Source organism: Exophiala xenobiotica (genome assembly GCF_000835505.1).
Source record: "Exophiala xenobiotica strain CBS 118157 unplaced genomic scaffold supercont1.1, whole genome shotgun sequence".
NCBI classification, from domain to species: Eukaryota; Fungi; Ascomycota; class Eurotiomycetes; order Chaetothyriales; family Herpotrichiellaceae; genus Exophiala; species Exophiala xenobiotica.
The window spans coordinates 4282781-4310758 of NW_013562494.1; the positions used below are offsets into that span (position 1 = coordinate 4282781).

The 27978-nt window shown below is 52.3% G+C and overlaps 12 protein-coding genes across 13 annotated transcripts; 2 read left to right on the forward strand and 10 right to left on the reverse strand.

The window, feature by feature from the left end:
- Positions 1 to 62: 62 nt before the first annotated feature.
- PV05_01680 (uncharacterized protein) lies at positions 63 to 1102 on the reverse strand. Its single transcript, XM_013466706.1, has 2 exons — positions 1019 to 1102; positions 63 to 964 (listed from the first exon to the last, which is right to left on the reverse strand). The coding sequence occupies exons 1-2, from the start codon at positions 1077 to 1079 to the stop codon at positions 651 to 653; spliced, it is 375 nt and encodes a 124-aa protein (XP_013322160.1). The 5' UTR covers positions 1080 to 1102; the 3' UTR covers positions 63 to 650.
- Positions 1103 to 1225: 123 nt separating this feature from the next.
- Positions 1226 to 3375, forward strand: PV05_01681 (uncharacterized protein). Its single transcript, XM_013466707.1, has 2 exons — positions 1226 to 2576; positions 2690 to 3375. The coding sequence occupies exons 1-2, from the start codon at positions 1488 to 1490 to the stop codon at positions 2909 to 2911; spliced, it is 1311 nt and encodes a 436-aa protein (XP_013322161.1). The 5' UTR covers positions 1226 to 1487; the 3' UTR covers positions 2912 to 3375.
- Positions 3376 to 3696: 321 nt separating this feature from the next.
- Positions 3697 to 4215, reverse strand: PV05_01682 (uncharacterized protein; the record flags this gene model as incomplete). The annotated part of the gene is made up of 1 exon (XM_013466708.1): positions 3697 to 4215. The coding sequence occupies one exon, from the start codon at positions 4213 to 4215 to the stop codon at positions 3697 to 3699; it is 519 nt and encodes a 172-aa protein (XP_013322162.1).
- A 78-nt stretch (positions 4216 to 4293) lies between these two features.
- Positions 4294 to 6909, reverse strand: PV05_01683 (uncharacterized protein; the record flags this gene model as incomplete). The annotated part of the gene is made up of 1 exon (XM_013466709.1): positions 4294 to 6909. One exon carries the CDS (start codon positions 6907 to 6909, stop codon positions 4294 to 4296), a length of 2616 nt encoding a protein of 871 aa, XP_013322163.1.
- Positions 6910 to 7113: 204 nt separating this feature from the next.
- Positions 7114 to 9490, reverse strand: PV05_01684. Of its 2 annotated transcripts, XM_013466711.1 has the most exons (4): positions 9030 to 9490; positions 8731 to 8925; positions 7608 to 8679; positions 7114 to 7551 (listed from the first exon to the last, which is right to left on the reverse strand). In XM_013466711.1, exons 1-4 carry the CDS (start codon positions 9060 to 9062, stop codon positions 7526 to 7528), a joined length of 1326 nt encoding a protein of 441 aa, XP_013322165.1. In that variant the 5' UTR covers positions 9063 to 9490; the 3' UTR covers positions 7114 to 7525. The 2 variants fall into 2 exon arrangements, with proteins under 2 accessions (XP_013322165.1, XP_013322164.1); XM_013466710.1 differs by having other exon boundaries at positions 8731 to 9490.
- A 1330-nt stretch (positions 9491 to 10820) lies between these two features.
- PV05_01685 (T-complex protein 1, eta subunit) lies at positions 10821 to 13281 on the reverse strand. Its single transcript, XM_013466712.1, has 3 exons — positions 13164 to 13281; positions 12614 to 13102; positions 10821 to 12542 (listed from the first exon to the last, which is right to left on the reverse strand). Exons 1-3 carry the CDS (start codon positions 13210 to 13212, stop codon positions 11404 to 11406), a joined length of 1677 nt encoding a protein of 558 aa, XP_013322166.1. The 5' UTR covers positions 13213 to 13281; the 3' UTR covers positions 10821 to 11403.
- A 688-nt stretch (positions 13282 to 13969) lies between these two features.
- Positions 13970 to 16272, reverse strand: PV05_01686 (uncharacterized protein; the record flags this gene model as incomplete). The annotated part of the gene is made up of 10 exons (XM_013466713.1): positions 13970 to 14203; positions 14270 to 14374; positions 14431 to 14454; positions 14555 to 14605; positions 14703 to 14817; positions 14923 to 15074; positions 15178 to 15642; positions 15692 to 15983; positions 16043 to 16113; positions 16165 to 16272. 10 exons carry the CDS (start codon positions 16270 to 16272, stop codon positions 13970 to 13972), a joined length of 1617 nt encoding a protein of 538 aa, XP_013322167.1.
- Positions 16273 to 17200: 928 nt separating this feature from the next.
- PV05_01687 (uncharacterized protein) lies at positions 17201 to 18319 on the reverse strand (the record flags this gene model as incomplete). The annotated part of the gene is made up of 2 exons (XM_013466714.1): positions 17201 to 17686; positions 17735 to 18319. The coding sequence occupies 2 exons, from the start codon at positions 18317 to 18319 to the stop codon at positions 17201 to 17203; spliced, it is 1071 nt and encodes a 356-aa protein (XP_013322168.1).
- Positions 18320 to 18735: 416 nt separating this feature from the next.
- Positions 18736 to 21093, forward strand: PV05_01688 (uncharacterized protein). Its single transcript, XM_013466715.1, has 5 exons — positions 18736 to 19718; positions 19774 to 20440; positions 20506 to 20545; positions 20594 to 20684; positions 20732 to 21093. The coding sequence occupies exons 1-5, from the start codon at positions 18764 to 18766 to the stop codon at positions 20848 to 20850; spliced, it is 1872 nt and encodes a 623-aa protein (XP_013322169.1). The 5' UTR covers positions 18736 to 18763; the 3' UTR covers positions 20851 to 21093.
- On the reverse strand, positions 20931 to 22708 carry PV05_01689 (uncharacterized protein; the record flags this gene model as incomplete). The annotated part of the gene is made up of 4 exons (XM_013466716.1): positions 20931 to 21253; positions 21322 to 21991; positions 22039 to 22584; positions 22637 to 22708. 4 exons carry the CDS (start codon positions 22706 to 22708, stop codon positions 20931 to 20933), a joined length of 1611 nt encoding a protein of 536 aa, XP_013322170.1.
- Positions 22709 to 23101: 393 nt separating this feature from the next.
- PV05_01690 (uncharacterized protein) lies at positions 23102 to 25339 on the reverse strand. Its single transcript, XM_013466717.1, has 2 exons — positions 24712 to 25339; positions 23102 to 24652 (listed from the first exon to the last, which is right to left on the reverse strand). The coding sequence occupies exons 1-2, from the start codon at positions 25240 to 25242 to the stop codon at positions 23462 to 23464; spliced, it is 1722 nt and encodes a 573-aa protein (XP_013322171.1). The 5' UTR covers positions 25243 to 25339; the 3' UTR covers positions 23102 to 23461.
- A 117-nt stretch (positions 25340 to 25456) lies between these two features.
- On the reverse strand, positions 25457 to 27796 carry PV05_01691 (uncharacterized protein). The gene is made up of 2 exons (XM_013466718.1): positions 27316 to 27796; positions 25457 to 27158 (listed from the first exon to the last, which is right to left on the reverse strand). Exons 1-2 carry the CDS (start codon positions 27670 to 27672, stop codon positions 26472 to 26474), a joined length of 1044 nt encoding a protein of 347 aa, XP_013322172.1. The 5' UTR covers positions 27673 to 27796; the 3' UTR covers positions 25457 to 26471.
- Between the last annotated feature and the right edge of the window lie 182 nt (positions 27797 to 27978).

Consider the following 27978-nt stretch of genomic DNA (forward strand, 5'->3'; position numbering starts at 1 on the left):
GCATTGTCAAAGAGCTACTTGTAGGGCTACGCGCAGATACAAGATTCATGAGGAAATGGATCGTAAGGCTTGGATTCCTTGCACGAGCTACACCTTCCACCCTCATATTGAGAAGATCATTCCTATTCTCCCATATCAAAACAGCAGCACGAAGGACTCTTTCTAGTTGGTCTGAGGCAGCCTCGACCTCAAAGCAGTGGATTGTGCGCCCGAGATGTGAAGAAACCCATCTCTTCAAGCACCAAGAAGCCGCGGACGTCAGCTCGTCATTGTGCCCCTGCGCTAAGAAGGATGGCCTCAGCATTATTGGACTCGTGCAGCGTCCAGCTTGGGAAGGTCGGATTTGTCCATCACCACCCAGTCAGTGGGTTGGGCTGTTCCTTCGACTGTGCCGCCTGTTGAAAACCAGCAGACAGCTCGATAAATAAGACCTCCGGCAGATGTTCTTTGCAATCTCCGTGTCGGGGTTGAACACGAATAGCGCGGAGCTTCACTCAACTGCTCTCGCACATATGGCGTGGGCAAGCCTATGGCTTTCTGCCTTCCGGAGAGTATCATGGCAGCATGCCCAACGGGCCCATTTTGCAGTATACTGACACCCAAGGATTTCCGGCAGCGTCTTTCTGGAAGACAACTCATAAGTGTCTTCCTCAACCACTGCCCTGCTCTTGCGCCGCCATTTGTAGCTTCTGCTGCAGTTGCAGCAATTCCACCCTCTTCTTCTCAGCGCCTTCCTGTAGCTCTTTGATCCTATCTTCAGTTCTGATTATTTCCTTGCCAATGTAGTCCAATCGACCGTCCACAGCGCTGACAGCTTCGGTTTTGGCCTGCTTCAAGAGGACCGGGCCGACGAGTTTGTAGATTCCGGCTTCTTCGGTCAGCGACGCAAATTCCTTTTGGACGGCTTTGTTCTCTTGCTGCTGGGCTTCCAGCTTTTGGCGGGCCTCTATGGTGGTTTGAAGGTCTATTCAGCGAAGTTAGAAGGGCCGTCAGACAAGGCAAACTCATTGTGTCTTACCATCTTGAAACTTCTGAAGGGCCTCGGATAAGGTCTGCAATCTGTTTCTATCCTCTTCCATGGCGCCAGTGGAGAGTAGATCTAATGTCTTTGTGGAAGATTTGTAAACGATTTAGAAGTCAGTATTGCCTGGAAGCACGTTAGCGTGGGCATCAGTTCGCTGGAGTATTCGCGGGGCAAATGCCGACCATCTGCAACTCTTCCCACCTTTACTGCTCCAGATCTGGCGACAACAAAGAATAATTGACGCCTCATTACCTCCTTCGAAAATTTCAGAAGTCTTCATTCCTTGCCTTTCACCAGCAGGAACCGTTCTGCCCCCTCTGAAGCCTGCACGACAGCCAAGAGAGCCGATAGCGGCGCTTGTTTACCTCCAATTCTGATCACAATCATCGAGACTCAAGCACACCTTCCAACCTCCAGTGGGCCCTCAATACTCCTGTTGTCTCTCTGACCTCCTCTACCAGCCATGTCGAACACGGACTTCCTAGGTCGAGCGATCGACACGGTCAAAAAAGCCATCGAACAAGACACGGCAGGCGCCTACGAGCAAGCCTACCAACAGTACTATGCGGCACTAGAACTATTCATGCTTGCCCTGAAATGGGAGAAGAACCCAAAATCTAAAGAGATGATCCGCTCAAAAGCAGCAGAATACATGGACCGAGCAGAGAAACTAAAAGCGCACATCCAAGCCAACGACTCGAGTAATCGCAAGAAACCCGCGGCAATGGGCGTGAACGGGAAAGCGGTCAACGGCGCCGGCAAAGGCGAAGCAGGCGACAAAGACGAAGAAGATGCAGACAGCAAGAAACTACGAGGTCAATTGACTGGTGCGATCTTGACGGACAAACCGAACGTGAAATGGGAAGACGTTGCCGGACTAGACGCGGCGAAAGAAGCACTCAAAGAGGCGGTCATCTTACCCATCAAATTCCCACACCTGTTCCAAGGCAAGCGACAGCCGTGGAAGGGGATATTACTTTATGGCCCGCCTGGTACAGGTAAATCATACCTCGCCAAAGCTGTGGCCACGGAGGCGAACAGCACTTTCTTCAGCGTCAGCTCTTCCGATCTCGTCAGCAAATGGATGGGTGAGTCAGAACGATTGGTCAAGCAGTTGTTCAACATGGCGAGAGAGAACAAGCCTGCGATTATATTCATCGACGAAGTAGACGCTCTTTGCGGGCCAAGAGGCGAAGGCGAGTCCGAAGCTTCAAGGCGTATCAAGACAGAACTGCTCGTGCAGATGGACGGTGTCGGCAAGGATTCAAAGGGCGTTTTGATTCTCGGCGCCACAAACATCCCCTGGCAACTGGACGCTGCCATCCGACGGCGTTTCCAACGGAGAGTGCACATTTCTCTTCCCGATAAGCCCGCGCGAATGCGCATGTTTGAGCTCGCGGTCGGAGACACGAAATGCGAAATGACCCAACAAGATTATAAGACGCTAGCTGATTTGAGCGAGGGTTACTCGGGAAGTGATATCAGTATTGCCGTCCAAGATGCGCTGATGCAACCGGTCAGGAAGATCCAGACGGCAACACATTATAAAAAGGTATGTCAGGTTGATCTTGATCCTGTTCCTCGTTTGCAAGCTCCCTGGCGTCCAGCTTGCGTGGATCCATATATAATAAATGGCGGCTAACACTTTTCCTTTCTCTTGGATAGGTCAATGTAGACGGCGTCGAAAAATTGACGCCCTGCTCGCCCGGCGACGTAGGGGCCATGGAAATGACCTGGGTGGATATTGAATCCGAGCAACTTCTAGAACCACCCCTGACCGTCAAGGATTTCATTCGCGCCATCAAGGCCTCGAGGCCGACAGTCTCTGGTGACGATCTAAAAAAGAATGCGGACTGGACGGCCGAATTCGGCAGTGAGGGTGCATAGTTCCAGATATCTTCAGATCGATTTTCGCCCACGAGTTTTTGACTTGGCCGAGAAGGGGAGTGAGAGCCAGCGCGGCAGTGGCAGTGGGGAGACAATCTGTTGTGTTGCGTGTGTGTCATCCGGGCAAGTGTTTATGAGAGCATGAGCAAAGGCGTTTTCTCTGGCGTTTCTCTCTCCTTTTTGTCGGTGGAATGATCTGCGCTTCAGCCTGTCTGGGAATCGGATTGGATTTGCTTTGCAAAATGAGTTACTGTGTCCAAAGTAAATCGGCCGGCGGTCTTTTGGCCACGCAGAATCCAGTATTGGGCCCTGGTCTGGGTAGGGTTGATTGATGGGACAAACAGATGGATGAGAAGGATACATGGAATGAATGGCTTACATACTACATACTCTTCCATGGCAGGCCTAGAAAAGAAAGATTCTACAATTGGCAGATGGAAAATGAATTCTCAAACAAATCAACAGAATCTGACACTGGCACACACAGTATATCCTTTGGTTGTCCTCCTCGTATGTAGGTCATTATAACAGTCACAGTCATCGCAGCATATTACATGGTCATCGTCTACAGCGCCCTGCTAAAGCGCATATCAAGTCAACCCCCTCCATAAGACAAGAGACGGTCGGTCCATATCCAGCCATCCATCGTTCAGGCCCCATCCCTATAGCTCGGTGAATACATTCACACAGCTTCCGGCACTGCTCATTGCTCCCGACGTTGCGTGGTCAGAGCCAGTCACTGTTGCCAGCAGCTTCTGGACATCTCTCGACGTTTCTGAACCATGTCAAGGATACAAATATCCCTTCTCAAAATAATTTCCATACATGTCCACGACGCCCGTCCGCCCCTGTGGCGTTGGGTTGCGAACGACTTTGATCTCGCCTTTCCAATGGCCCTCGACGAATTTCATGTCGATGTCATTGATCTCTTTCATGGTAATGTCCGATCCCAATCCACCCAGTGCCGGTGGTCTCCCCACCCCGTTTGCAGCATTGCTGGCACCCTGATCAAATCCATAGCCGTATCCTCGTGGTTCGTTACCATTAATTTGACTGTTCGAACTCCCCGTCCTCGCATGCCTAATGCCAGTCCTCGATGATTTGTACCTCGCCAATTCATCCTCGTAGGCCTTCTTCCTGTCCTTCCGCCACGCGGCAAGTTCAGCAACGACATCAGCCTTCTCTTCCTCTTCCTCCTGGCTCTCTTCCAACAGCCTCGGATTCGACGTCGGAGGCAAAGGTCTTCGCTGCCCTTGCTGAATATTCCCATTCAAGAGCTTGGGCGACACCGGCCCGCCTTGCATTTCCGTCAGGAATGGCCTTCGGTCTCCTCCATTCACTCCGTTGCCACTACCACTAACAGGCCGAGACAGGGCCTCGTTCTAAGGTCTCCTATTCCTTCCCAAGGGCAAATTCCTCGGACTCCGTATAGTCCCCGCTGAACCACCGCCGAAATTCATCGAGAACGGCGACAACGTCCCCGTACCAACACCATAGCCATGACCAGTAAAGCTGCCATGTGGACTATTAGTCCCGCTATCGTTACGGGCATCCTCGGGACTCAAAATGATCTTATCATCAAAGTGTGCCGTTGGGAAGTACTTCTCTGGATCGTGCTCATAGATCCCACATTCGTCTTGCTCTTCCCCTTCTTCGCCAAAGAAGCTGAAATCATTGGCCGCAGCCGACCAGAGGTTCTCGCTGTCCATGTCGCCCGTAGATGACTTACTCATCGTAATATCGTATCGGGAGTGCTGCCAGCCACGTTGGCCATTCACCGTTTTGATCACAGGCTGCTCCATCTCGAGTATGAGCGTGCGAAGAGCAAACAGGGACCGTGCCTGCTCGAGTTCGGCCATGTGACGTGCTCGACCGGGCGGGAGGGAGTAGTCTGTGCGGGCGAGAAGCAGCGACAGCGCGGACTCGTCAGCGCAGGCGGAGATGAAAGACTTCAGGTTCTCCAGGACCCCCGATGATTTTGGAATAGTGGTAGGGACATTTGTCAATATCAGCGTTCTCAGATTGGGCAGGAGGGATGGGTGTAGGCTGCTGAGGCTCGAAAATGTCGTCGTGGCCGATTTTGTACTCTGGTTTTGGGAAGACACATTTGTAGGTCGTTTTGCTAGAAGAGCCTCTATCCGAGCTTGACGATGATGTGTTTGAGTAGGGGACGGAGCCAATGTGGCACTTGAGTGGGAGGTAGGTGGCGCGGATATGACATGCGATGGTTCCTTGATAAGAGGCAACGGAGCAGGTGCGTCTTGTGGTTTCGTTGTTGGAGGTGCTAAAGGTTGGAAAGTCCCTTGAGCGCTGATTGGGGAGATAGGGGAGAGTATAGATCGCGTTGTGCTGTGGGTGCCTGTCTCGTCCGAGATCTCGGACTCGGTCACATGCCCGTGATCTTCGGCATCATGATCTTCAGTGTGAGCATCCTCATTAACCACTTCTGGCGCAAAGGGGCCTTCTCCCCTGACAGGACTTTGTTTCTCCACGACCGGACTGGACTCCTGCGGTTTATCTCCTATGGGCGGACTTATCGCAAAGTAAATCATATCACCAATCAATTCAACTCGAGGCTGTGCAGGAGTAGCGTCTAACTCGAAGATTGGGTGATTGTCCGCTGGCAGTTCCGATGCGTAATGAGAAGGAGCAGGAGCTTCCGCAACATGTCTTTCTCGTGATGGCAGTTCTGCAGCAAGCGGCTGAGAACCGGCGACTTCTACTGAAACAGCAGAAGGTGTCGTTGATTTTGGGGCGTCTTGAGTACCTTCTAGTCTCGTCGTGATCAAGGCATGATCAACGCGGAGATATGTCAAGTTTTTGCTGGCTGATTTTGCAAGTACTGGAATAAGTTTCTCGGCACCAGGAAATCGGACTTCATCGATATATCCTGTTGGTGAGGACAGCGATCGTGTCCGTGCAATTGTCTTGACCGTGTCGACTGAGCCTCCATCCAAGATGTGTAGACGCTCCGACTTCAGAAGGCTAGCCAGTCCTTCAACAGACAGTCGATTGCCGGATATGTAAAGGTGCGTTAGTCCTCGGTGAGGGATATCTTCGAACGCAAGCCTTCCAGTCAGAGGGTTTGTCAATTGTTTGAGCAACTCATGGTCAAGGTCTTCACTGCGCAGAGCGTCCAGACTGAAGAAGTCTGGCCCAGGAGCCATGCCCACTGGCCAGTCTTCCAGATTAAGATTTCCCCGCTGCGCTGCATCTGGAGGCAGAAAGCAAGCTTGCATTAAGGAGCGAACAGCCATGTCGGTCAGCAGATTATCTCTGATGTCCAACAGCCGAACCTTGATGCCCACGGCATTTGCTAGTACCTCGGCCTCTCCATCCTTCAGCCCGACACCGCGTAGTTTGAGAACTTGAAGATCTGGCAACCATGATAGCGCTGCTAGCACAGATGCATCACGAGCAGGCGAAGTATATGAGAGATCCAAGTAGACCAGACTCGCAAAACGTGGTAATGCGACAGCTAAAGCTGATGAGGTGGTGTTTGGCTCGCTCGAAGCCAGTAGTAGTTTCAAACCATATGTAGGCAAATCGCTCTCTTCTCCAGCGGGCACTTTTCTTCCCCCACTTGGGAACCTCAAGGCATTGAGACTGTGGTGGTCGAAGAAGGGCAATTTCGTGACGATGAGGCTCTGAAGATTCGGTAGGTATTCTAGGACGTCGCGCAACCACGTCGGGTTGGGACCACCGTATATCTCGCTAAGAGCAGGCGGTAGGTGTAGAGTATGGGTCAGGCACCTCACACTTGGTCTTGCCTTACGGAGAGTCCTTTTGAAGCGCGTGAGGGCAACGTAAACTGCGTCGTTGGCGATGCCGAAATGAGAAGCAGGGTCGCCCCAGAGGAAAGGGACGAATATGGCGTACCATTTACGCGAAACCAGACAGGCCGAGCAGAGGTCCCTCGAGGGTATGTAAGGAGCGATTATAGGCCAGGCTTCACGACTAATTGCGTTCTCGTAGGATGGAGGGACATCGGGCTTCATTATGGCGGGCGGGTTGCGCAGTCTGGTAGAGTCATGTTGACCGACGAAAACGAGAGGAGAAGAGTCTCGACCAGGCAGGCAGAAAGAGATCGTCTAGGTATACCAAGACTACCAAGCAAGCGGCGGTTTGTTGTCAAGGCGCAGGAAATAGGACATTCATACGAGTACTGATTTACGTCGTATTGCAGGGAAGCGACTCCAACCGAAAACGCCCGCACGCACGTGCCAGTTCTCAATCAACGACTCCAACGACATCATTGCTCCCTCAGGCTCGAGGCTGTCACGCGAGACTTGACCGAGATCGTCGCTCAGAAATGCATGGCATCTGCCCGGCTCGCCGTCTCAGCAGTTTCTCTTCTGCAGAGGATCTGCAGTGCAGACCTACAGCTGGACGGTTGGACGGCACAACAAGCGATGCCTTAGAAATTGTTTGGAATCATTACCTGCTACATTGTCCTTCCTCGACACGAATGACTTTTGAATTTCGTAAATACTCTGGCTGTTCATAGGATATGCTTCGAAACTCCGGCCGTGCAAAGGCTACTATGTCTGTGAACCGCATCAAGGAGAATCCAGGAACCCGGGTATCATCATCATCATTCCCCCTAACGCACTCTTACATCACGTATAATAGATCGGTGTCTATGAGGTGACAGGTTAGCAATGGCAATATTTTCGAAAGGTTAATCAGCACTTACTCAAAGGGTGTGAACAACTCAATTGAGGCTTCTGGGTGTATTTGGTTGCCAGCTCGTCTCGGATGCTGTTCAGTAGTTGAACATAGCTTTGGTGAGGGTTCTTCTTCAATGCTGTCACAAATGCCCAACTCATCGCTCCCGTGGCTTCTCCGCTGATGTTGGCATCTTGACTCGTCTGAGAATCTTTGCTGCCTGACCACATGACGACGTCCGCTGGGCTAGTCTTGGTTTGCTTGTTGCGTTCATAAGCCGAGTTCCCGGTGGTAGCCTTCTTGAAGAGACCCATCGCTGTAGAAGCCATTCCACCCAAGTCTCCACGAGCATAGGATGAGACGATGGACAAGAGACCTTGGCCCGCTTCCTTGGCCAAATTGGGTTCTTTGAGCACTCCTTGAGTGGAGTAGATATAAGGCAGGTCGAGCGCTGAGCCCGAGTGACAAGAATCGAAGATTGCTGTCAATCTGACTCCAGGAGGTAGCGACTTGACCATAATCCGGTGCATCTCGTCGTCGACGATGTGACCAGCAGTTCTGAAGTCGACGGGGTAGATCACTTCGTCGTAGCCATCTTCTTCATCTCCATCTAGATCGGGTGTCTGCCCGCCGTGACCACTGTAATGAAAGAATAAAGAGTCGTTCGGACGAGCATCCTTAACTAGCCAGTGCATGGCTCGGAGTATGTTGGCTTTTGTAGGCTGGGACATGGGGTTCTGTTGGTCGTCCGTAAGGATCACCATATCTTCTCTGGCATAGCCGAAGTTCTGGTTCAAGTAGGTGGACATGTTCTTAACATCGTTTATGCAACCCCTCAATTGTCCTCGTTGACCAAAGTAGTTTATTCCTATCAGCAGTGCTTTGCGTTTTCCTGTACAGTTGGAATACTGGAACGCGTATCCAGAAGGGGCTCCGTTTCCGAACTGCTGCGGAGTGGTGGGCGGCGGCCTCGGACCGTTCGTGCCCTGAGAATAGTTGTTGTAGGCTGGCATGCCGGGACGAGGCCCAGGGTAGCCATTTGGCTGCGGAGGTGGGCTTTGATAACCTCCGTAACCGCCTTGAGACGGAGGGGGTGGATTCTACAGAATTGTCAGAAGGCTGCCTTCAATACGAACTAGATTTCAACTCACGTTGTACCCGTATGGTGCTACATTTGGTGGCGGCTGGCTGTACTGGGGGGCACTGTAGCCTTGAGGCGGGTATGGTTGAGGCGAATTTGAAGGAGGATATGCGTTTTGATTATAGCCCTGATTATAGCCTTGGGGAGGATATGGTTGCGGAGATTGTGAGGGAGGATAGCCAGCATAGCCACCATGTTGCTGAGCCTGCAAGACGTCAGAATCTTGCCTCTGTACATTATATGCTACCAAAACCCAAGGATTTGTGGTCGACCAGTAGAGAGAGTCTCTCTTGAAGTGGGAGGACTTACGCCGTAGCCGCCCTGTCCAGGGTACCAAGACATTTTATCAGGAACGGTAAGATTCGCAGGTCGACGAGGTGTTCTAGGTATTTCGCAGACGTAGGAGAGAGCGAGCTGTTATCGAATTGGTAGAGTTTGTGAGGTTGTCGCGGGTGTTGGTGAGATGAGGTGGCCAGCAGTCGTCAGGCACTCGGCTTTAGACGGTAACTTGGGGAATTTTAGGTCAAGATCAAGACTTTCGTTTCGATGTGGAGTAAGCACGAGTAAGTAACTTAGGGCCAGGCTCCCAGGCGTGTCTTAGCCGATTCGCGAACCGCTTGCGCCGCTGAGAAGAGAACCGACCCTTGGCGGTGGTCGTGGGCTCGCGGGGATTATATGATGTTACAAGAGATGGATCGAAACGAATAGTAGAAATGAAAAGTAGTGGCTGTCGCCTGCTGCGGTCACTTTGAAGGTCTCTTGTGTTTTCGCTGATGTTCGTGAAGAAGGTGCGGGAAACGGGCGCTTACGAATATGTTGTTTACAGCTACAGCGGCACCTCTCACGTTCTACCCGTCTCGCCGTACCATTCATCTCATCCACTTCTGTCACTCATCCCTGTCCCCTTATTATTTGCTCGCATATCACCCCTTCGCTTTTGCAGCCGGGGTGGTGCTGGTTTACGGACGGGTTCCAGCCTCACTAGCTTCCCGGCTATTCCTCAAAGCAGATGCAGTGCAGATGTCTGCCAGCGAACAGCAGACCTTCTCTGGAACTGCGGGCTGTGGCCCAAGATCAGATCGAGTAACCGTTCTCAAACCACGGCTCTGGGCCCCGCTGCAAGCTGGCTATACCCTCCCAAAACGGCAAGCAGGAATTTCGATTTTGGATGCCCCTGCAGCTGGCAGATCTAGACATCATCGATTCAATCGAGACGACCTGGACGACTCAAGTAACGGTTCCCTGTCCTGGAAGAGATGACTACCCCCTGATGACAGCTAGACTTCAACCCTGGAGAGCACAATGCGTACCGCTGAAGGAGCATCGGACGTCAGCTGTCTTTCCAGCCTACAAAAAGCTCTACGGCACCTTTTCATAGAGACATCGGGAGATAAAGTGCCCACGTGGGAATTCTCAAGTACGATTGAGGCTATCGAGCACCTTACCACAGATGGCCCAAAAACCCTTGATCTGGAGGATTGGGTGCGACCAGTTGTCACAGCTGTCGGTATGCAGGATCCAGCTACGCCACCACCACTGCCATAAACTCGCATCCGAACGATTGGTTCCATCTGAGATATGCTGCCCGCTAACATATCCACGGCTGAAGTGATTGGCTCAGCTTTCATGCAGCTGCCCTCATTCAACCGCATTCCCTGCGGTCTCTTGCCTATCACAAATCTGCCCTTGCGCTGCTTCCCAATTCCTCCGACCTAGACGAAGCTCAAACTGTCACCACCTCAGCTGTTTTCAGCAGGTCCTGCCCTTACCGAAGGTCACTCAGGCCCGGGTGCAAGCATATTTTTGGGATTCGTTGCCGGACACGATCCCACTAAGGCAGTGCCATCCTCAAAATACCCCGGACTTGCGAAGCATACACGAGCGAGGGATCGGCATCTCCGCAACGATCAAATGCTTAGCCATGAGTTCGTAGCATGCATCTGCCATGTGCCTGACTTTCTTTGACTTACCATGCTTACCCTTGTCAGATTAAGAATTGGAAAAGCTGGCCTCGAGATTTGGTCCTGGAACACACGTGGGATGGCGTGCACGAGCGCGCCATGGCTTACAGCCACAGCACTGACGGCACGACTGTTTACGAGCAAAGACAAAAGGACTATCCGGATCTGCTTATCAAATTTTCTCGACGCCACAACCTTCATTTAGTCCACCTCTGAAAGCACCTTATTTAAGCCACCTTTGAGGTGCTTGGATCTGTTCTCCTGTCTCCTCTTGGAAGCTCTAAAGAGCAACAACGGCCGACGACAGACCGAAACGGATGCTCCAATGTCCCTGACTCCAGTCGAGGTCTTTCCACTACTCGACGATGACGCTGCTCTTCCAAAGGACAAGCAGAGCTATTGACCATTCTCAGTTCCGAAGCCATCGTCGCCAGCTTCTGCTGCAAGACATCATCACCGGCTCATGCTAACAACCTGCAGCTTCGTTGTTCCTTCGAATCTGTCACTGAACAAGTGTTTGCACCTTGTGATATCATTGATTTCGTGTCATATCATGCCGTACGCCTCAGGCCCGTCATCAGACCTGTCAATGCTCGCTAATTTGCAGTAGACGCAAGTTTACATCCCCACATTGTACAGGCAGCAACCAAAAACTTTTCTTCCGCTTCTTGAGCCGGCAGAGGGCGACGATCTAAGCGAGTGGCTCGTTGTCCGCAGCCTTCTCACCGTCTTGGCATACCTCTGCCTCGACCCCTAAGCGCTCTCTGCGCTGCACCAGGAGGCAAGCCTCTCTGGGGGCCCTGAGGCTGTTGACTCTCCTCATTCTTAATCGTCTCGTCGACACTCAATATGAGACAGGCGGCCTCCACTGCCGCACTGATAGCATTGACCTTAACAAGCGCAGGCTCCCACACGAAAGCGTCCATGTTATTCCGAACGCCTTCATGATCAAAGTCGACGCCAGCCCAGGTATTTCCTTTTCGGTGATCCACACGTAATCGATTTAGGATATCAGTGGCATCAAAGCCGGCATTGTCGCAGAGTTGTCGGGGAATGATCTCGAGCGCCTTTGCAAACGCCTTGACCACGGCTTGCTGTTTGTGAGGAACGTTCTTGTCCGCATAGCGGTGCAAATAGCCTGAAATTTCCATCTCAGTGGCGCCGCCACCAGCGACGATCGTCTGATTCTTGATAGCGCGCTTGACAATCATAATGGCGTCGTGTAGACTTCGTTCGACCTCCGCGATGAACTGCTCGGCTCCACCTCTCAGTACTAACGTGCAGGTCTTTGCTTCCGGACACTCGCTGAACATGTTGTACCGCTCGCCACCTATTTGTCGTTCCTCGAACTTGCCACACGTGCCCAGATGTGACGGAAGGATGTCACTGCATGTGCTTTGGACTGCTGCGCCGGTAGCCTGGCAGACACGCTCGAGATCGTCTGCGGCGACACGTCCAGCACAGAAGATGTCTCTGTCGGCAAAGTATTGCGTGGCAAGATCTCCAATCGGTAACCGACTCAATACCACCTTTGCTCCTGTCTTGTATAGTGCCTCCATCTTGTTGTAGATGATCTGCCACTCCGCATCCACAATTGCTTGGTACTCCGAGACTTGATCGACCCTGACCTCCGCATTGTCTCTCTCCGCTTTCAATTCGAGCTCGACGTTCAGGCACACGATCTTCGGGTTCTTAAAGGATTTCGGTTGTTGCTCGAAACCAGCATATGAGAAAGTCTTTTTGAAAGCCACACCGTCCACGAACAAAGAGTCTTCCAAGGCACCGCCGGTGATCTTTTTGATACCGATAAGTTTCTCGTTCAGGTCTTCTTGGTCAAGGGACAGTACGGCATCGACAACCACTAGTTACCACACGTCAGTATCCGGACCAACCTTTCCACGCCAGCCAGCGTGTGTAAAAGGAGCGACCTACTCTTCGTGAAGAAATCGGCATTCCGATGGATGAGCTTGCTACTCATCGCCGTCGCCGCCAGTTTCCGCAGTGTCTCGCGCTTGTTGCCCTCGGTTGTGCTCACGGCAATCTCCTTGATCTTGTTGATGGCCATGGCCGACGCCCGCCGCAGGCCTTTGATGATGGTCTGGGTGCTCACGCCTTGCTCGACGAGCTCTTTGACTTCCTTGAGTATTTCGCCCGCTATGACCACGACGCTGGTCGTCCCGTCGCCGACCTCTGCATCTTGCGACCGCGCAATGTCCGTCAATATCCGTGCCGCGGGGTGGACGATGTCGAGAAGTTTCATGACGGTCGCGCCGTCGTTGGTGATGGTCTGTCGGCCGTTGCCGTCGACAAGGAGGAGGTCGCCGCCATAGGGGCCCAGGGTGGTCTTCACCGTGTTTTGCACCGCGAGGCAGGCATTGATGTTTGATATGACTTGGCCTTTGCCCTGAGATTGATCGGTGCCTGTGGTCCGCAACGTTAGCTTGCCTGGATTGACGGGGAAGAACCGGTGGTTCTGGCTGACCTTCTTTCAGCACTATGATCGTAGGCGTCTGGCCGCCAAATGCTGCCATCTTGTCGTACCAGGATGGTCGACTGCAAAAGCAATGGTGAGCGTTGGTAGTGGGGTTTCTGGTCTCGAGGTACAAAATCGTTCAACTTCTTTTCCAAAGGGACGTGCCTCCGACGAAACTTTGGACTGCGGCAGGCAGTGCTTGGCGGGGACTCCTCTAGGGTGGATCATTTAGCGAAGCCGTTCGGCGCATCATTGGCCTCACCATGCACTAGTTAATTCAGAGCGCCTCCTTTCGAGCTTTTTGGATATTGATGAGATAAAACCACAGCTTACAGCGTGACTACTACAGTCTCGGTACTGATACATCGCCAATGAGCTTAGCCTGAACTTGATACTGTAGGCCTGACGTGCGTCTCTGGGTACCGCAATCGGCGGCTGCCATCTTCACTGCTCGCGGACAGACCCTGCACAGCAGTACGAAGTAGCTCTCTCAACGTTACGATTCCGGCTTGTGTATACACAGTAAGACCCAGGCAAGCCCATGAGCACGCCACCAAGGATGTCCTTCCAAGGCAGTAAGTACAATATCGCTTAACGCCTGCAGGTAGAAATGTCCGTTCAGAAAGGTAGCCAGAATGCATATTTTGTAGTCATTTACAATCTTGTAGACTACCTGCTCCTACCCAGGTACAGGTTTCGACGCGCCGAGCAGCTGCCGCCTCTCTGGACAGAAGTATTGGCATTGTCTGAGCAGGAGGACGCATGGTCTCCAGCAAGTGACCTTGTTCAGGGTCGAGGCGCGAACATTCTTTCTCTCAGTACTGCTTCGCCACAAAATACTCATACCTTCCAGCCAACTTGGCTCGCCACGTCCGACCCCAGATGATCAGAGGCACAACAGTCAAAGCCACGGCGATACTCAAGCATCCGAGCAAGACGAACATATTGTACACTCCCATTCCTTCGATCCAAGGTGTGATAGCAAACACTAGCGCGGTGGAGATGATGTTCCGCACAAAGACGACGCCTGTGAGGGCATCTCCGAGAATCTGCGAGGCGCATATCAGCAAAAAAGGCCATGCTCAGCTGACCCCGGAACCCTCCCCGGTACTCACATATTGATAACAATCCTGGCAGTATGTCAAAGCAATGTCACCACAGCCTCCAATAGCTGCACCGATGAAGCCTGCCCCTACGGCGTTGATTGCCCATGGCATGCCCTGGTTAAGTCAGCCTGCTTGCAATGGCGCACGAGGGACCGATTTCGGTGTTGTACCTTGGAGATCGTCAAGCCATACATCTGCAGATCGAATCATCAGCAAGCGGCACCACTAAAAGCCAGGGACGAAGCATTGGATCTGTGCGTGGGGGGATTTCGTTCTTAAGGACGTAATACTCACAAATAGCCCAAGTGGCATGCACAGCCCGGGAATCAAGAACAAATACAACCGCTGTAGAATCGTTAGGAAGCTGTTCCCAACGTAGATGGGCACAAAGCATAAGACTCGTGCTCAAATGGCACCATCATCCGGTAAGGAGACCACTGACCGTCTCTGGTTCGTATATGCCCCCGCGTCTCTTCGCGACTTGGACAATGAACCAGTCATTGATCGGACCACCAAAGACACTTCCCAGAATGGCACCTATAGCAGGCGGAAGATTCCTATGGAGCCGTTAGAAAAGCTGTACCTGTGCAGACAGGAACAATGCACGAAGTCGCGCCCAGATGACACAAATGACACAACTTCTCCGCAAACAGGCTGCATACATGTTACCAATGCCAATAGGCGAAAAGTTGTAGGGCGGGAACGGATATAGCGTGGCTTGGGTGACGGCAAGGACAGCCAGCATGGCAATAAGAAACCCATACTGGAGTGCGCAAAATGCAACAGCTGGAAATGTGTACAGCATCTGGAAGGGCTGTTCGGCTCGTTAGCAAATTATACCTGCATATCCCCATAGGGACAAAGGCATGAATGTCGAGCGTCAATTGCCCGCACTCTTCGGGCGGACAAAGTCTTACTTGGAAGAAATGCATCCAGTAACTCCTATTCCCAGTCGTGGTTGTCTTCTCAAGCGACCATAAGCGGTGGCGTTTCCAGTATGAGTCCGTGGGGATGGTCGTATCGATCTCAAACAGCCGGCGGCGCTGGTTGTTAGCAGCTTCAGTTGCGTCGATGGAGATCGAGCTCATCCTGTCCTTCGTCGTGCTGCTGACTTTGGTCACGCCGTTCTCTTGCTGCGTTGACGGGACGATTTCTTGTCCGTGCATGATCCGTGGAGTGTACTTGGACTCTTCAAGGAAGAAAAACATGGCCAGGGTCACAATCGACATGAAGATCGTGCAGTACCAGAACACCCATCGCCAGTCCTGGTTGACGGCAACGTAGCCAGCTGCGACAGGCCCTAGGTAATTGCCTATGATGACGAGACACAGGTATATTCCGTTCATGGTGCCTCGTTGGTGGACGAAGAACAAATCGGCGACCTGTCTCTGTCAACAACGTCCTAAGTTAGTCATTGTGGCACCGACGTACGGTGACTTGGAAGATGGCCTCGTTGACAGCGCCCGCCAGTCCAGAAATGGCGTTCGATCCAATCATATCGCCGACAGTGTGCATCTCGGCTTGCCAGATGGCCGCAGCAAGCATGATCAGCGAGGTAACGAGGTATATTGGACGTCTCCCAACTCGAAGGGCGATAGGGACGAAGATGATGCAGCCGACCGAGAGAGTCGCCATGTTGGTAGCATACCCGTCATTGAGCACAGCATAGCTCATCCCGAGCTGGACGTTGAAATCTTGCCAGAGGGGAACTGCAACGCAAAGACTTGGGACGCAGTCAGTCTCTCATCCCTGGAACCAGGCGCGGGTTGTCGGGCATCGCACATTGCAAACACCATGAGCGCATACAGACACAGAATCGTCATATGCAACGTCTTCCTGGCCCCCGACCAATTCTGTCTTCGCGATTAATGAATATCACCCGCAAGATTGGGCCCCATACATACCAAAGGCTGGTTCGGATCGGCATTTGGCTGAGGAGCAAGCAGAATCTTGGACCCTGCCTTATCCTCGAGCCGCTGCGTCCCTGGGGGGAGTCTGTTGTCGAAAGCCATTCTTTGAAAGGCGACAATCACAGGCAACTGTAACAGGGTGGCGGCAATTGATGGTGCACAAAGAAAAGAAGGACAAGAGGCACCTTTGTAAAGGAGATCGCAAGCCTGGTACGGCGGGGAATCCTGCTATCAATGCCATTCTTTCTCGGGTCTCGCCTTGCGGGAGTCGACTGCCAATAGCTGTTGGACTGCACGAGTCTGGTAAATGCGGAGAGAAGTGTTCGCCTCGAAGCTAGAGCTGATGTCCGAGGTCTTGATGGAAGCTTCAGCCGCTCAAGGCCGAAAAGTCGACCAATGAGCACACTTTGCGCGCGTCGTAGCATCGTGATGAAGATAAGCCAGTCGTGGCCAGTCTGCTGAAGGCTATCATCATACTTCCTTGCCTGAAACTCCCTCTTCGAGCCTAATTCAGGTGGATAGCTGGTAGCTGGTTGGCATTCTTAATTGGTGGAGGGCGGGAGTGCAGATTTGTTCGTCGAGGACGAGAACTTCACCCATCTCTGCGTACCAAGAGTCGACTTTCTGGACCTCTATCCTAGGTCCTCTGATTCGAGCGCGCCGACAAATCGCTTCAAGGCGCCCTCGGGACTCATGCTGTTCAGTCTTTCTTCCGTGCAGGCAAACTCTTTCCTGGGGAACCAATCGAGGATCTCGTCCTCATGACCCGTGACCAGGGCTGCCAATGCCTTCCCAGCCAGCCAACAATGAACCATTCCGTATCCATCCCAGCCAGCAGCGATCCATTCACCACCAACGCGGGGATCGCAGGGTTCTCGTCCTGACAGATGACTGTTTACTCGATCAACCAATGGTAAACCATCGCCAGTAAATCCCATGATCCCAGTCCATTTCCTTTCGGTCTTGGCCCCCTTGCCGTGAGCAAATGCTTTAGCTGGCACTGTCTCCAGATGTTCCAGGCATTGTGCACTCAAAGTGCCGTCGTCTGTATTTCCCAGGTCTTCATCTTTTTCGGGACCGCCCTGAAGAATCCGCCTCCAAGGTACAGCGAGCCATCTTCAGCGGGCGATTGTGTGATGTAGTCGAAGCCTGTTGCCCATATTGCACTGTACGATCTCGTCGCGCCTGTCCGAGGGAACTCTGGCGGCACCGATTGCACAGTCATTTGCCCTCTCAGTGGCCACAATTTCCCCTTCAATGCCGGTAGAAGATGAGCTGCATGCGCGTTGGTGCAATGGATGACATGCTTTGCTGATACTACGCCTCTTGATGTCTGCACCACATACGGATGACATGAAGCCTGATTTCTCTGGACCTCCTCTGCGGCGGTATGTGTTTCCAGGATTAATTGCCCGTGATCTAGCATCTGCGACAAAATGCAACCCAGAAATCTGTACGGCCAAGCGGCCCCCGAGCGGCCTTTGATGCAACCGTAGGCGTTGACAAGACCGAGTCCCTGCAAGAATACTTAGCCAAGAAAAAGCATTACTATCAAATGGCTTACCTTCAACTCGCTTTCATCCTCGCATATGGTCCATTTGTCTCGTTCTTCGGGAAAGTCTTCGAGGAACGCGTCTAGTTTGACCTTTGCAAAGTCCCAAGCTTCCTTGTCGTATACAGCACTAACGCCTTCGAGGCGACGCACCAGGCCAGCTTTTCCAGCTTCACCCAATGCCGCTGCTTCGGCGACCATTGCATCGAGATGCGCCAGACGGAACTTGGTAACCTTCATTGCACTCTCCTTGCCGAAAGCCTCCTTGAGTGCATAGTAATCTGCCCATGGGACCGCTTTGATATGCCCACCATTCCGTCCAGTTGCGCCCGATATAGCATTCCTGGCCTCGAGCATGACAATGTTCAACGAACTGTCCCGCCTGAGAAGATGCAAAGCTGTGCTTATCCCGGCAATTCCAGAGCCAATGATGACAATTTCAGCTTCTTTGGGCAAGCTTGGTGAGGCTCGCTGAGCAAAGTGGTGCGGAGGATCCTGCCAGAACGCTATGGTCGGGTCCAGTACAGGTGTACCAGGATCTCGGTTCAGTCTTGTGGCCAGTGTCTTCCATATTGAGGCATTTTGGGTCACATTCATCTTGAGAGTACCCTGGCCCATTTGGAGAGTTGTAAAAATGGCAACGATGTCAAGGCCGATCAATTGTGATACTGGTCAATCGTTGGAGACTCATTTAGCTCGCGTGACTTGGTAGATCTGGCGACGGGCAACGAGTGTTGGCCGCGTGCAAGTACGTTCTCTGCCAGTCTCCGTACAACAGAAATGAATACACCCCCTCAATCTAGCAACGCCCGGTCAGATTGCCAGAATGTCGTCGGACTTTGTGTCTGGGAATATTCAGCTTCAGAGCTTGATCTCAAGAAGATGCGGCTGCGAACCACGATCTGATTGGAGGGCGCAACCGGTGCTGATAGGCTCAGACATGACGGAGAAGCGCGTGCTTCTTATTCCATGCAGCGAAGAGGAGGACAAGTTGTACGAGTACGAGTGCAGATGAAAGGCTTACCGCGGTAGTCGAGATCGATGTTGTGGTCAATAGTGCATATCAGCCAGGCCACCAGTTTGATCGGCAACTTCAGATATCGTTTGCGGTTGTGCCGTAGAGCCGACAGCCAGGGAGTGCACCCTTGGACTTATATCCAGTTTCTCGTTCCAGTCACACCCACCAGTGATTGCAAAAGATCAGAGCCGTCTCAAACTCTGAAGATGGCGGTCGCCGAAACCATGACTGAGCAGCAGCAGAGCTGGCAGGACATAGTCGCACGAAAACAGCAAGAATCTCGAGATCTCATCCCCAAGGAATGGCTGCTGCCCTCTACGATCATGGATTCGTTGTCCTTTCCGCTTGAGAAGAACCCGAACAAGTTGCTCGCCATGGACATCCCAAGGAAATCAGGGCTCTTAACTGACCGTGAGCTGGCAATTACAGAGAGCTATTCGGTCGCAGAACTACTGGCCAAACTTGCATCCGGGGAATTCTCATCTTCCGAGGTCACAATGGCCTTCTGTAAAAGAGCCGCAATCGCTCAACAGCTGACCTCATGCCTCACGGAGACGTTCTTCGACGAAGCTATTGCGAGGGCCAAATCTCTCGACCAGCGCAGGACCGACGGACAGCAACTGGGGCCATTGCACGGTCTTCCTGTCAGTATCAAAGACGGATTCCAGGTGAAGGGGACTGAAGCAAGCATTGGATACGTATCGTTCCTCGGAGAGAAGTCATCGGCAAATTCGGCTTTGGTCGAGATACTGCTGAACTTGGGCGCCGTGCTGTATGTTAAGACCAACATCCCTCAGACGCTGATGACTGCCGACTCCGACAACAACATCTTCGGTCGTGCTCTGAACCCTCACAATACGCTCCTCAATGCTGGAGGCTCGAGCGGAGGAGAAGGCGCTTTGATTGCGTTCCGGGGCTCACCTCTCGGTGTCGGCACCGACGTCGCGGGCTCCGTCCGCATCCCGGCATTGTGTTGTGGTAAGTCTTAGGAAGCGTAATCACCCGCAAAGTGCAGGAGAAATAACGAAAATAGGGACTTTCGGATTCAAGCCCACCTCGAGTCGCATCCCTTACAGAGGTCAGAAGGCACCTTCACTCGAAGGGTGGAAACCCATCACCGCCTCTGCTGGTCCGCTTGCAAACGACATGGAGGCCCTCGGCATCTTCACAAAAGCAGTCATCGATGCCACACCAGCACTACTCGACTCCACAGCTATTGACGTACCCTGGCGCACACTCAATCCAGCAAATAGAGCCAGGCTCAGGATTGGCGTTCTTCAAGAGGATCCTTTGTACCCATTGCATCCTCCCATCAAGAGGGCCTTAGCCGAGGCTGCGAAGAAACTCGAAGCCGCTGGGCATGAACTCGTCCAAGTGACCTCTGAAGAAGGTCAGGTCGCCGATGCCATGGAAGTCGCATGCGAAATCTTCTCTCTTCATTCCGAGACATCTATGCAATTCATCAATGCAAGTGGTGAGCCGCCGGTTCCATCTGTCGCCAAACAATTTGGGCCTGCAAATGTCGGCAGCTACAAATTCGTGCCAAGTCTGGAGGGCCTTGATTTTGTGCGCAAGTATGCTCTTTTGACCGTGAAGAGACAAGAAATATCCGAAAACTGGCGCAAGATCTGGTTGGAGAAAAAGTTGGATGCAGTCATGGCGCCAGCAGCGCAAAGCACAGCCGTGCCGCATGATACTTTGTGAGTTTCGAGCAATTGGATCTGGCGCGTGACTTCTCCGGCAATGACCTAATTCATCTTGACAGTGGTTGGCCTCCATATACATGCATTGTCAACCTACTTGACGTAAGAAACTCCATCTCGAATATGGGATGCAGCTAAAGCCCGTTTTAGTACCCGGCGTGCGTGATACCGTTTGGCAAGGCGTCTCGGCAATTGGATCCAGTGGCTACCAAGATGAATGCGGAGCAAGCAGGGCCAGAATGTAAGTCGAGCATGACAGGACTCTTCCACGATCTGATCAATGCCCAGATGACCCCGAGGTCCTCGATGATGCGCCATGCTCTATACAGATCATGACTAGCCGCATGCGGGACGAGGAGTGCTTGAAGGTGGGCGCTGCTGTGAATGAATGCTTGAGACGAGCTTGAAGGGTTCGTGCCCAGCTGTCCGGTCGTAGGTTGAATCGCATGTCGACGGATGACCCCAGTATCGGCCTTATCGATTGGGCCTAGTCAGGATCCTGGGCCACCAATGCCTGTCCTAGACCATGCTTGAATATCAGAGCGTTCAGGCCATCATAATCAATCCCAGAATCCCCGTCACCATCTGTCGAGGTCTTGAGCAAAAAGTCTGGCAAATTCCAGATCTTTTCCAGAACGCCAGCCGTTCGTCTGACATAGCCAGAGTAGGATGTCTTCCAGAGGTGCAGTAGTTGCCGCTGGATAAGTTTTCGCATATCTAAGCGTAGTCTGGCTTCGATTGCATCGTGAAAAGGTCCTCTGGCTTCGGCGTGGGAGACCGGGCAGGCTGTGCAGCCTAGGATAAGTATCGCTATTCGTATCGTCAGTACTGAGTTCAACGCCCCTGTAACACTGGTAGAGGTCATCGTGCAGACTTACTCCAGCAAATGAACTGTCCACAAGCAGCATTTGCGTCGTATCGCTTCAATAGCTCGTACCCTTGCTGAAGAGTTGTATAAACCTGTGGCGACGTAGTGTGCGTACGATCTGGATACAGGATTTTGAGAATGAATACCTTGGTCGCTAGGAAGTAGAGCTTCGCCGCGATCTCCGTGTTGCTTAGCGTTGCTTCCTGATCGTCTCCGAGGACTTCAGCGTCATCGAACCTGAGGACCGGGTTCATTCTGAGTAGCTCGTCCAGCTCACCCGAGCACTGCAAGGCCAGCGCACAGTGGTTGCTGCGGTGGTCAAATGGTAGCTGTCTGCTGAGCCAGGTCATGTGGTAGATGAGTAGAAATAAGCTAGGAGGTGCCAGACCGAGAACAGGGAGGATGGACAATACTCTTTGCGGCCCTTGGCTTCCGCTCTCGAGCGCTTCGATGTACATTGCGATTGTTCGAGACGGGAACGACTTGCAGGTAGCGTCGACGTCTTGTTCAAAGATCAACCTGGTGGAAAAGTGGTACAGGACTGAGTCAAGAAGCGTTCGCTGAAATACCGACAGCTGACCAATGTCAAGACGAGGAATGCTTGCCGTCTGTGCTTCAAGAACCTGGGCGATCGCTTTGTAGTGAGTCAGACTCTGGCTAGTAGGGGTGGAGTAGAAGTCCTGCGCTGGGTCAACCGATGAACAGATATAACAATATAGCCACCCACCTCAAAGACACCCAGAAATAGGGACGCGGCCAAAAAAGTTTCCGTCCTATGAGTTAAATGTCTCGAATCCTGGATAGCCTGACGCAGACCTTGAAGTGCGCTTTGTGTGTAAACAATGGCATCCTCTTTGGGCATCAGTGAGGCGCATGAAGCGTGCAGTGCTGCAGGAGCCAGAGCTGCATGCATTACCCATGGTTCCTCAAATCCGATAGCGAACACAAAGGACACATCCCGAAACTCGGAGGTGGCATCAGGCGTTGTCAATAGCGGAATGAATCTCGCCGAAGCGTACTGAAACACGTGCCAATCCCGTTCGTTGTTCAACGCTGCGGATCGGAGACTCACGGTGGTGCAACATGGGGACGGTAATGGCAGATCGGCCAAGGTGACTGTCGATGCAGGAGAGATATATTGCGCGCTTGGTGGCGGGCTCTCTGTAATGCTCAGTCGCCGCGATGACTCCGCGAAGCTGCAATGAAGGTTCAGCTTCGAGCAGGCGCCACATCTCGGTTTCTTCTCATCGCATTTCTTCCGACGTTCACGGCACTGACTCAACAATTAGCCGACACAGGGCGCATTGACCGGGATGAAAGCGAACCTTGTGGCAACCAGTTTTCGTGCGTAGTTTTGGCGGAGGTCGTGGCTGTCGCTGAGGCTTGATAGAATCCATTGCTGCAATGCATAACGATGAAAGACCTGATCAAACCCCGATTCATGATTGACGGGACGCTCATCGGAGTCCGTGTTCGAGAAGAATGGTAGATCGAAGTCATCCAGAACCATGAGGAGGGTTGGTCACTTAGAATTGAGATAGCTACGGTACGAGTTACCTTGCAAGTGACGCGTATCGAGGAAGCGAAGGGTTACCTGTAGTCCGGCAATCGAAGAAAGTCATCTCGTCTGGCAGGAAATCACCGCCCAAAGAACGCATAATAGCAGTGTCAGACAACGGACTTTCGAAAGACAAGCGCAGCCGACCACCTTGGTACAGAGTGTCAAACGCATCAACGGCCACTTGCGAAGTGATTTGAGAAGTGTTCAGTGTCTGGATCTCACCCTGGGCCACGCTTCGTGCCTTTATGCATACTGGCTGATGCTGGAACAACTTCAACTACAATGTCTTCTCGCTGTATCAAAGCTGTCTGCATTTCAACTCGTGAAGCCAATAAGCCCGTTGCTGAGCATGGTTTCGGCGCGCATTGGCTCCCTTTTGTCTAACACTGTCTATCATCAAGGTCATACAATGTTCACTCTGGAATGGCTTCATCTCCAGTGACACCTGCCGTCACACAAAAAATAGCCTCTTCTTAAATGTATGTTCATGTCGAAGAGAATGTCGTGAAATTGCTCCAGAGGTCACCCATAACCTCGATTCGTAGTGTTCCTTTGTACTCCGATCCGGTCCCGAACGCCTGCCTCATATTCATTGCTCAAGTTTATACTGCTGATTGTTCGAAGCATCGAGGTAATCCATGGGCAATACGTGCTGAATGGGTTGCATATTGCTCAGTCCTGTCCCTGCGCCAGTCTCATCCATGACATGGTCGTGTGTCATCATACCACCGTTCGTGTCATTCATGAACTGATGTTCTGGGGGCTGATGATTGAAGTCGTGCGGGTCATGTGGCTGTAAATGTGGAGCGTCGAATTGTGCCAGCCCAGCTTGAACAAACGCGTGAGGATTTTGATCGTATTCAGAAGCCATTGCCTGAATTTGCTCCATGATCTGCGGGTCAATTGCCATGTCATCGTAGGGGTTCAAATGTGTATCGGGATGTAAATGCGCATCAGGGTTCAAATGTGTGTCGGGATGTAAATGTAAATCAGGGTTCAGATGTGCATCAAGGTGGCCGTTCGGATCATTGAGATGGTCGTTACCCAGATCCATCGGTTGCTGCATCGATGCGAAGTCGTGGTTAGATATGTGGTTGGTAGTGAGATCCTCCTGTGGCGCCGTTGGCACTTCGGTGGGAGGCTGAGCAGACGGAGGAGCAGGAGGCGGTGGTGGCGCCGCCTCCGCTGGTAACGTCGCCGGAGCTTCATCGATGGTCTTGCTTCGGCCTCTGTTTTCGGTCCGTAGGAGAGGAGGTTTGTTCACGTCCTTGCAGTCGGGACAATTCTTGATCACGTGGCTGACAGTCTCCTTTATCCGGATCCAGTGGTATTTGGTGGCTATGATGGCAGTGGTCTTGTTGATTCCTCCATGCGCTTGAAGATGGATCTGTTTTGCGATTTCATATTGCGCCTGCGGGTCCGATATCACCTCCTTGTCCTTCAAAAACAACTTCTCGGGGACTCCATCTTCACCTCCCACCAATTTGTAGTGTGTAGCGGCACTCCTTAGTCGGCTTTTCTCGGATCTGTCGGCGCCTTGCGGGTATAAAAGATGTCTCAAATAGTATCGGATTTTGTCAAACCGCTCCTCTGATTGGTCATTCTCGCCGTCGGCCTTCAAGTCCTTTCCGTAGATGATCGCGTCAACGGGCTCAATAGACGACTGCAGGTGACCGCAACCGGGTACTCTGCCAATCCGTTTGAAGCCAAGAGAATCCCATATCCTGGTAGAAGCAGTGTTGGATTCGTAAACCAAGTTGAAGACGGAATATGTGTAGCCCTGGCGCGTGTCAACAATAGCCCCACCATAGCAATGCCTGCATCATCGTCGCAACCTACCAGTTGAGGTGCCCAGTCCAGATAGCACTGTCCCATTGATTTCCCTACGCCCTTGTTTCGAGCGGCTGGAGTCACCAAGAACCCACCATTGCAAACATGGCTGCTGCGACCAGGATAGTTGGGCTTGACATAAAAACTTCCGAGGCAGATTTTATTCCAGTCGGCACCATTGCGATCTAACTCCTGGACGCCTTCGATACCACCAATATCTCCCAGGATCATGACCGCTCCGAAATTACCAAACCAGTACGGTCCGAAAGTTTCCAGTGGCAGAGGATTGATCATCGGATAAGTATCTCCGCTTTCGATCTCCTTGTTCAGGTTTTCCGAAAGGTAAGCCAAGAGGCTCTTGGGTACGGCCTCTGGTGAGAAGAAGGGGACTAAGGTAGCAATAGTAACGCGATCCCGAAGTGTGACAGGCCTTGGGAATATGGAGGATGGAATTTGCGGATTATCTGGGGTCGGATACGGGCCCTGCCCAGATTGCCGATAAATCACGGCCGACTCTGGGTCCTCCAACAGGGCCGGCATGTTGGACCATCAACCGCGGATTGGGAAGGGTGATGACGCGAGGTCAGAGATATCGTCTTGCGTTCAATGCGCCGGTACGAAAATGCTGGCTCTTTCGGGACTGTAAGGAAGTGAAAAATGAGAAAGGCCAGGCGTTCGGGCACTTTTGACGAGGACTACCGGCACGTGATCTTTGCTTGGCAGTCTAGGCGGTTTTGGGCAGTCCCAAGCAACATCTGCTGGTTCGCGAAATAATCAGGTACCTCTAGCACCTCTATGTATGTAGGTACTTCCCTGCCTTGTCCTTGGTCTCGCAAGAAAGGGTCGGTTACTGACGCTGTTGTCCTCAATCTAACCCGAGGACAGTACGCATCTTATCCATACGAGTTATCATCCTCAATACTCCGTACCTTACTCGTAGGTACTCGATAACATATCACCCGCAATATCCCTGTGGATTGGCGACGGCCGGCGTCAGACAGCGCCTCTTTTCCATTAGCCGATTCGCTTATCAGTTTGGCGGACTGGGCAAAACAGTGATCAGCTAGGCGACGAGGCGATCACAAAACTTGGTCTACCCGTAAAGCAGAAAGACATTAACAACCCCTCGCATCCAGCCTCACACCCCGCTGCCGCGCCATTGGTTCCGCCCATTTGTCTGGGGCCAGTAACGATGATTTCAGCCCGTGCATGTGAGTAGGGCGAGGAATAGTGATCGCCCAGCCAGGCCCAATGTGCAGCGACAGTGAATGCATCTGTGTATTTCGTGACGGTCGTCGTAGTATTTCTGAATGGGGACCGTTACATGGAACGCCGTGGGGTTCAATATGCAACAACTGCCCGATTTGGTGAGTCGTTACAGGTTTGCTGCGGCAAGCCTCTGGTGAACGCAGTTGGTCTGTTGCAGCTTCGGTGGGAGTCGCCAATGAAGCCTTTTCATAGTTCCTCCTGTTGCGAAGTATGGCAATCGGCGTGCTCGCGCAATACTGACGAAATATGGCTCGATGTCGAAGGGTGGGCAGTCGTCGATCGAGTGTTGTGCAGCACGCTAGGTGCAAATTGCGGTTTCCGGATGGTAATTCCTAGCTCGTGCAGAGATCACTTATACAACTGACGTCGACCGCATGGATGAGGTGATGTATTCGGTGGGTCTCTCGAAGAAACAACGCTGTGCCAACGCGATACTGTCAGAGTTGATGTGTCCGGGGTAGGTCGAAATCCAAACCAGAACCCTGGCTATGGTGAGGCCATCACTTTTCATACTCTTTCATGCTCCATCGTTTAGAGCCTGACATGTAGGTCGGCACCCCAACGTACATGTCGTTGTCCTTGAATTGTGGAAGGGCTGACAGATCGCCGTTGTTGTTGCTGTGGTAGGCGGGAGCAACTGGGCTCGACATGTCGTGGGACTTCACCCCTGGAGACTCACTGCCTATTTCCGTTGTGGCTCGAGAATAACCATTTTTGCCAGCCAATGGATCGACAGCATAACGATCCGTTCTGGTCTCCTCATATGGACGGCCAGCTTGGAAAGCATCCTTCTCCTCGGCATCAGAGGGCGGCCCGGGAAGCGCCTCGGGGGCATTCCTGTTTCGTCGACGTCGTGAACAGCGTAGACCCAGGAAAAATGATACAATAATGAGTCCGAGTACACCTATCGCAACACCAACACCAATCCCAGCTTTGGCTTCCGAAGATAGTGATCCGGATGGCGACGAGGAAGACGATGAGGACACACCGGTTGCAGCTGCTGTAGGAGCCAAGATTGAAGTCGAATCCGTTGTGCTCGTGTCGCTGATGGTTACACTACTGGTGCTGGAGGAGCTGATGATTTCGATTGGTGGAGTTGTCGACACGACAAGCGGAATGCTTGAAGTAGCTGATGGGGTGACTGGGTTTGTCGTTGCTGCTTCGGAAGCGACGGCTGCAGGAGTGGTCTGTGGTAGATGTTAGCTTCAGAATGGAACTGCTGCAAGGCATTGTGTCTGTGGTGATGAGAGCCATTTGGAACTGAGGACGTTTTCATCCATGGATAGATGCATGCACTGTACACCAGCAACATCCGCGACAAACCAAGACTCAAGAAGAACTTACCGCTGCGATTGGTTCAGGACCGAACACTGTCGAGTATCCAATGGTACTGACGACTACTTGCGTAGTCGTCAAAGAGATTGTGGAGATAATAGTACTTGTGCTGGAACCAGCGATCACTCCGCCAGGCGAAGTTACGATCGTCTGCTGACCGTCGATTGTAGTTGTGATTGTTGATATCGCATTCTGGTCATCGGTAGCAGGGACAACGGAGTAAACAGTGACGAGAGATGGCAGAACCGTTGAGATCGTGGTGGTGGTGACAATGGGGTCGGTCGCAACAGGAACTGAGGGCAAGGCATTGCAACTCGAAATCCATACGCTCAATGCCACTGCCCAAAGGGCTTTACGAGGGCTCATCGCGCCCAAGGCACGGTAGAAGTTCCAAACAGTCGCGTAGAAATTATGGGAGCACAAGAAGCAAGGGATTATTGAGGGCGAAAGTACAAGTTCTCAGGTGGAAAGCGAGGAACGATCGACCTTACCCTTGTTGTCTGATGAGCAACACCCTTTTCTTCGGGCCATCACGCTACGCGTAGGGGAAGACGGAAGTCTCGCGTGAGGTTTTCCCAACAGCCACAAAAGTTCCTTACCAGTATAGCGTTGTGCGTTTGCGGTTAAAGGGTCGATAGAAAGTGAGATGGGAGGAAAAAGGTGATGAGGTTT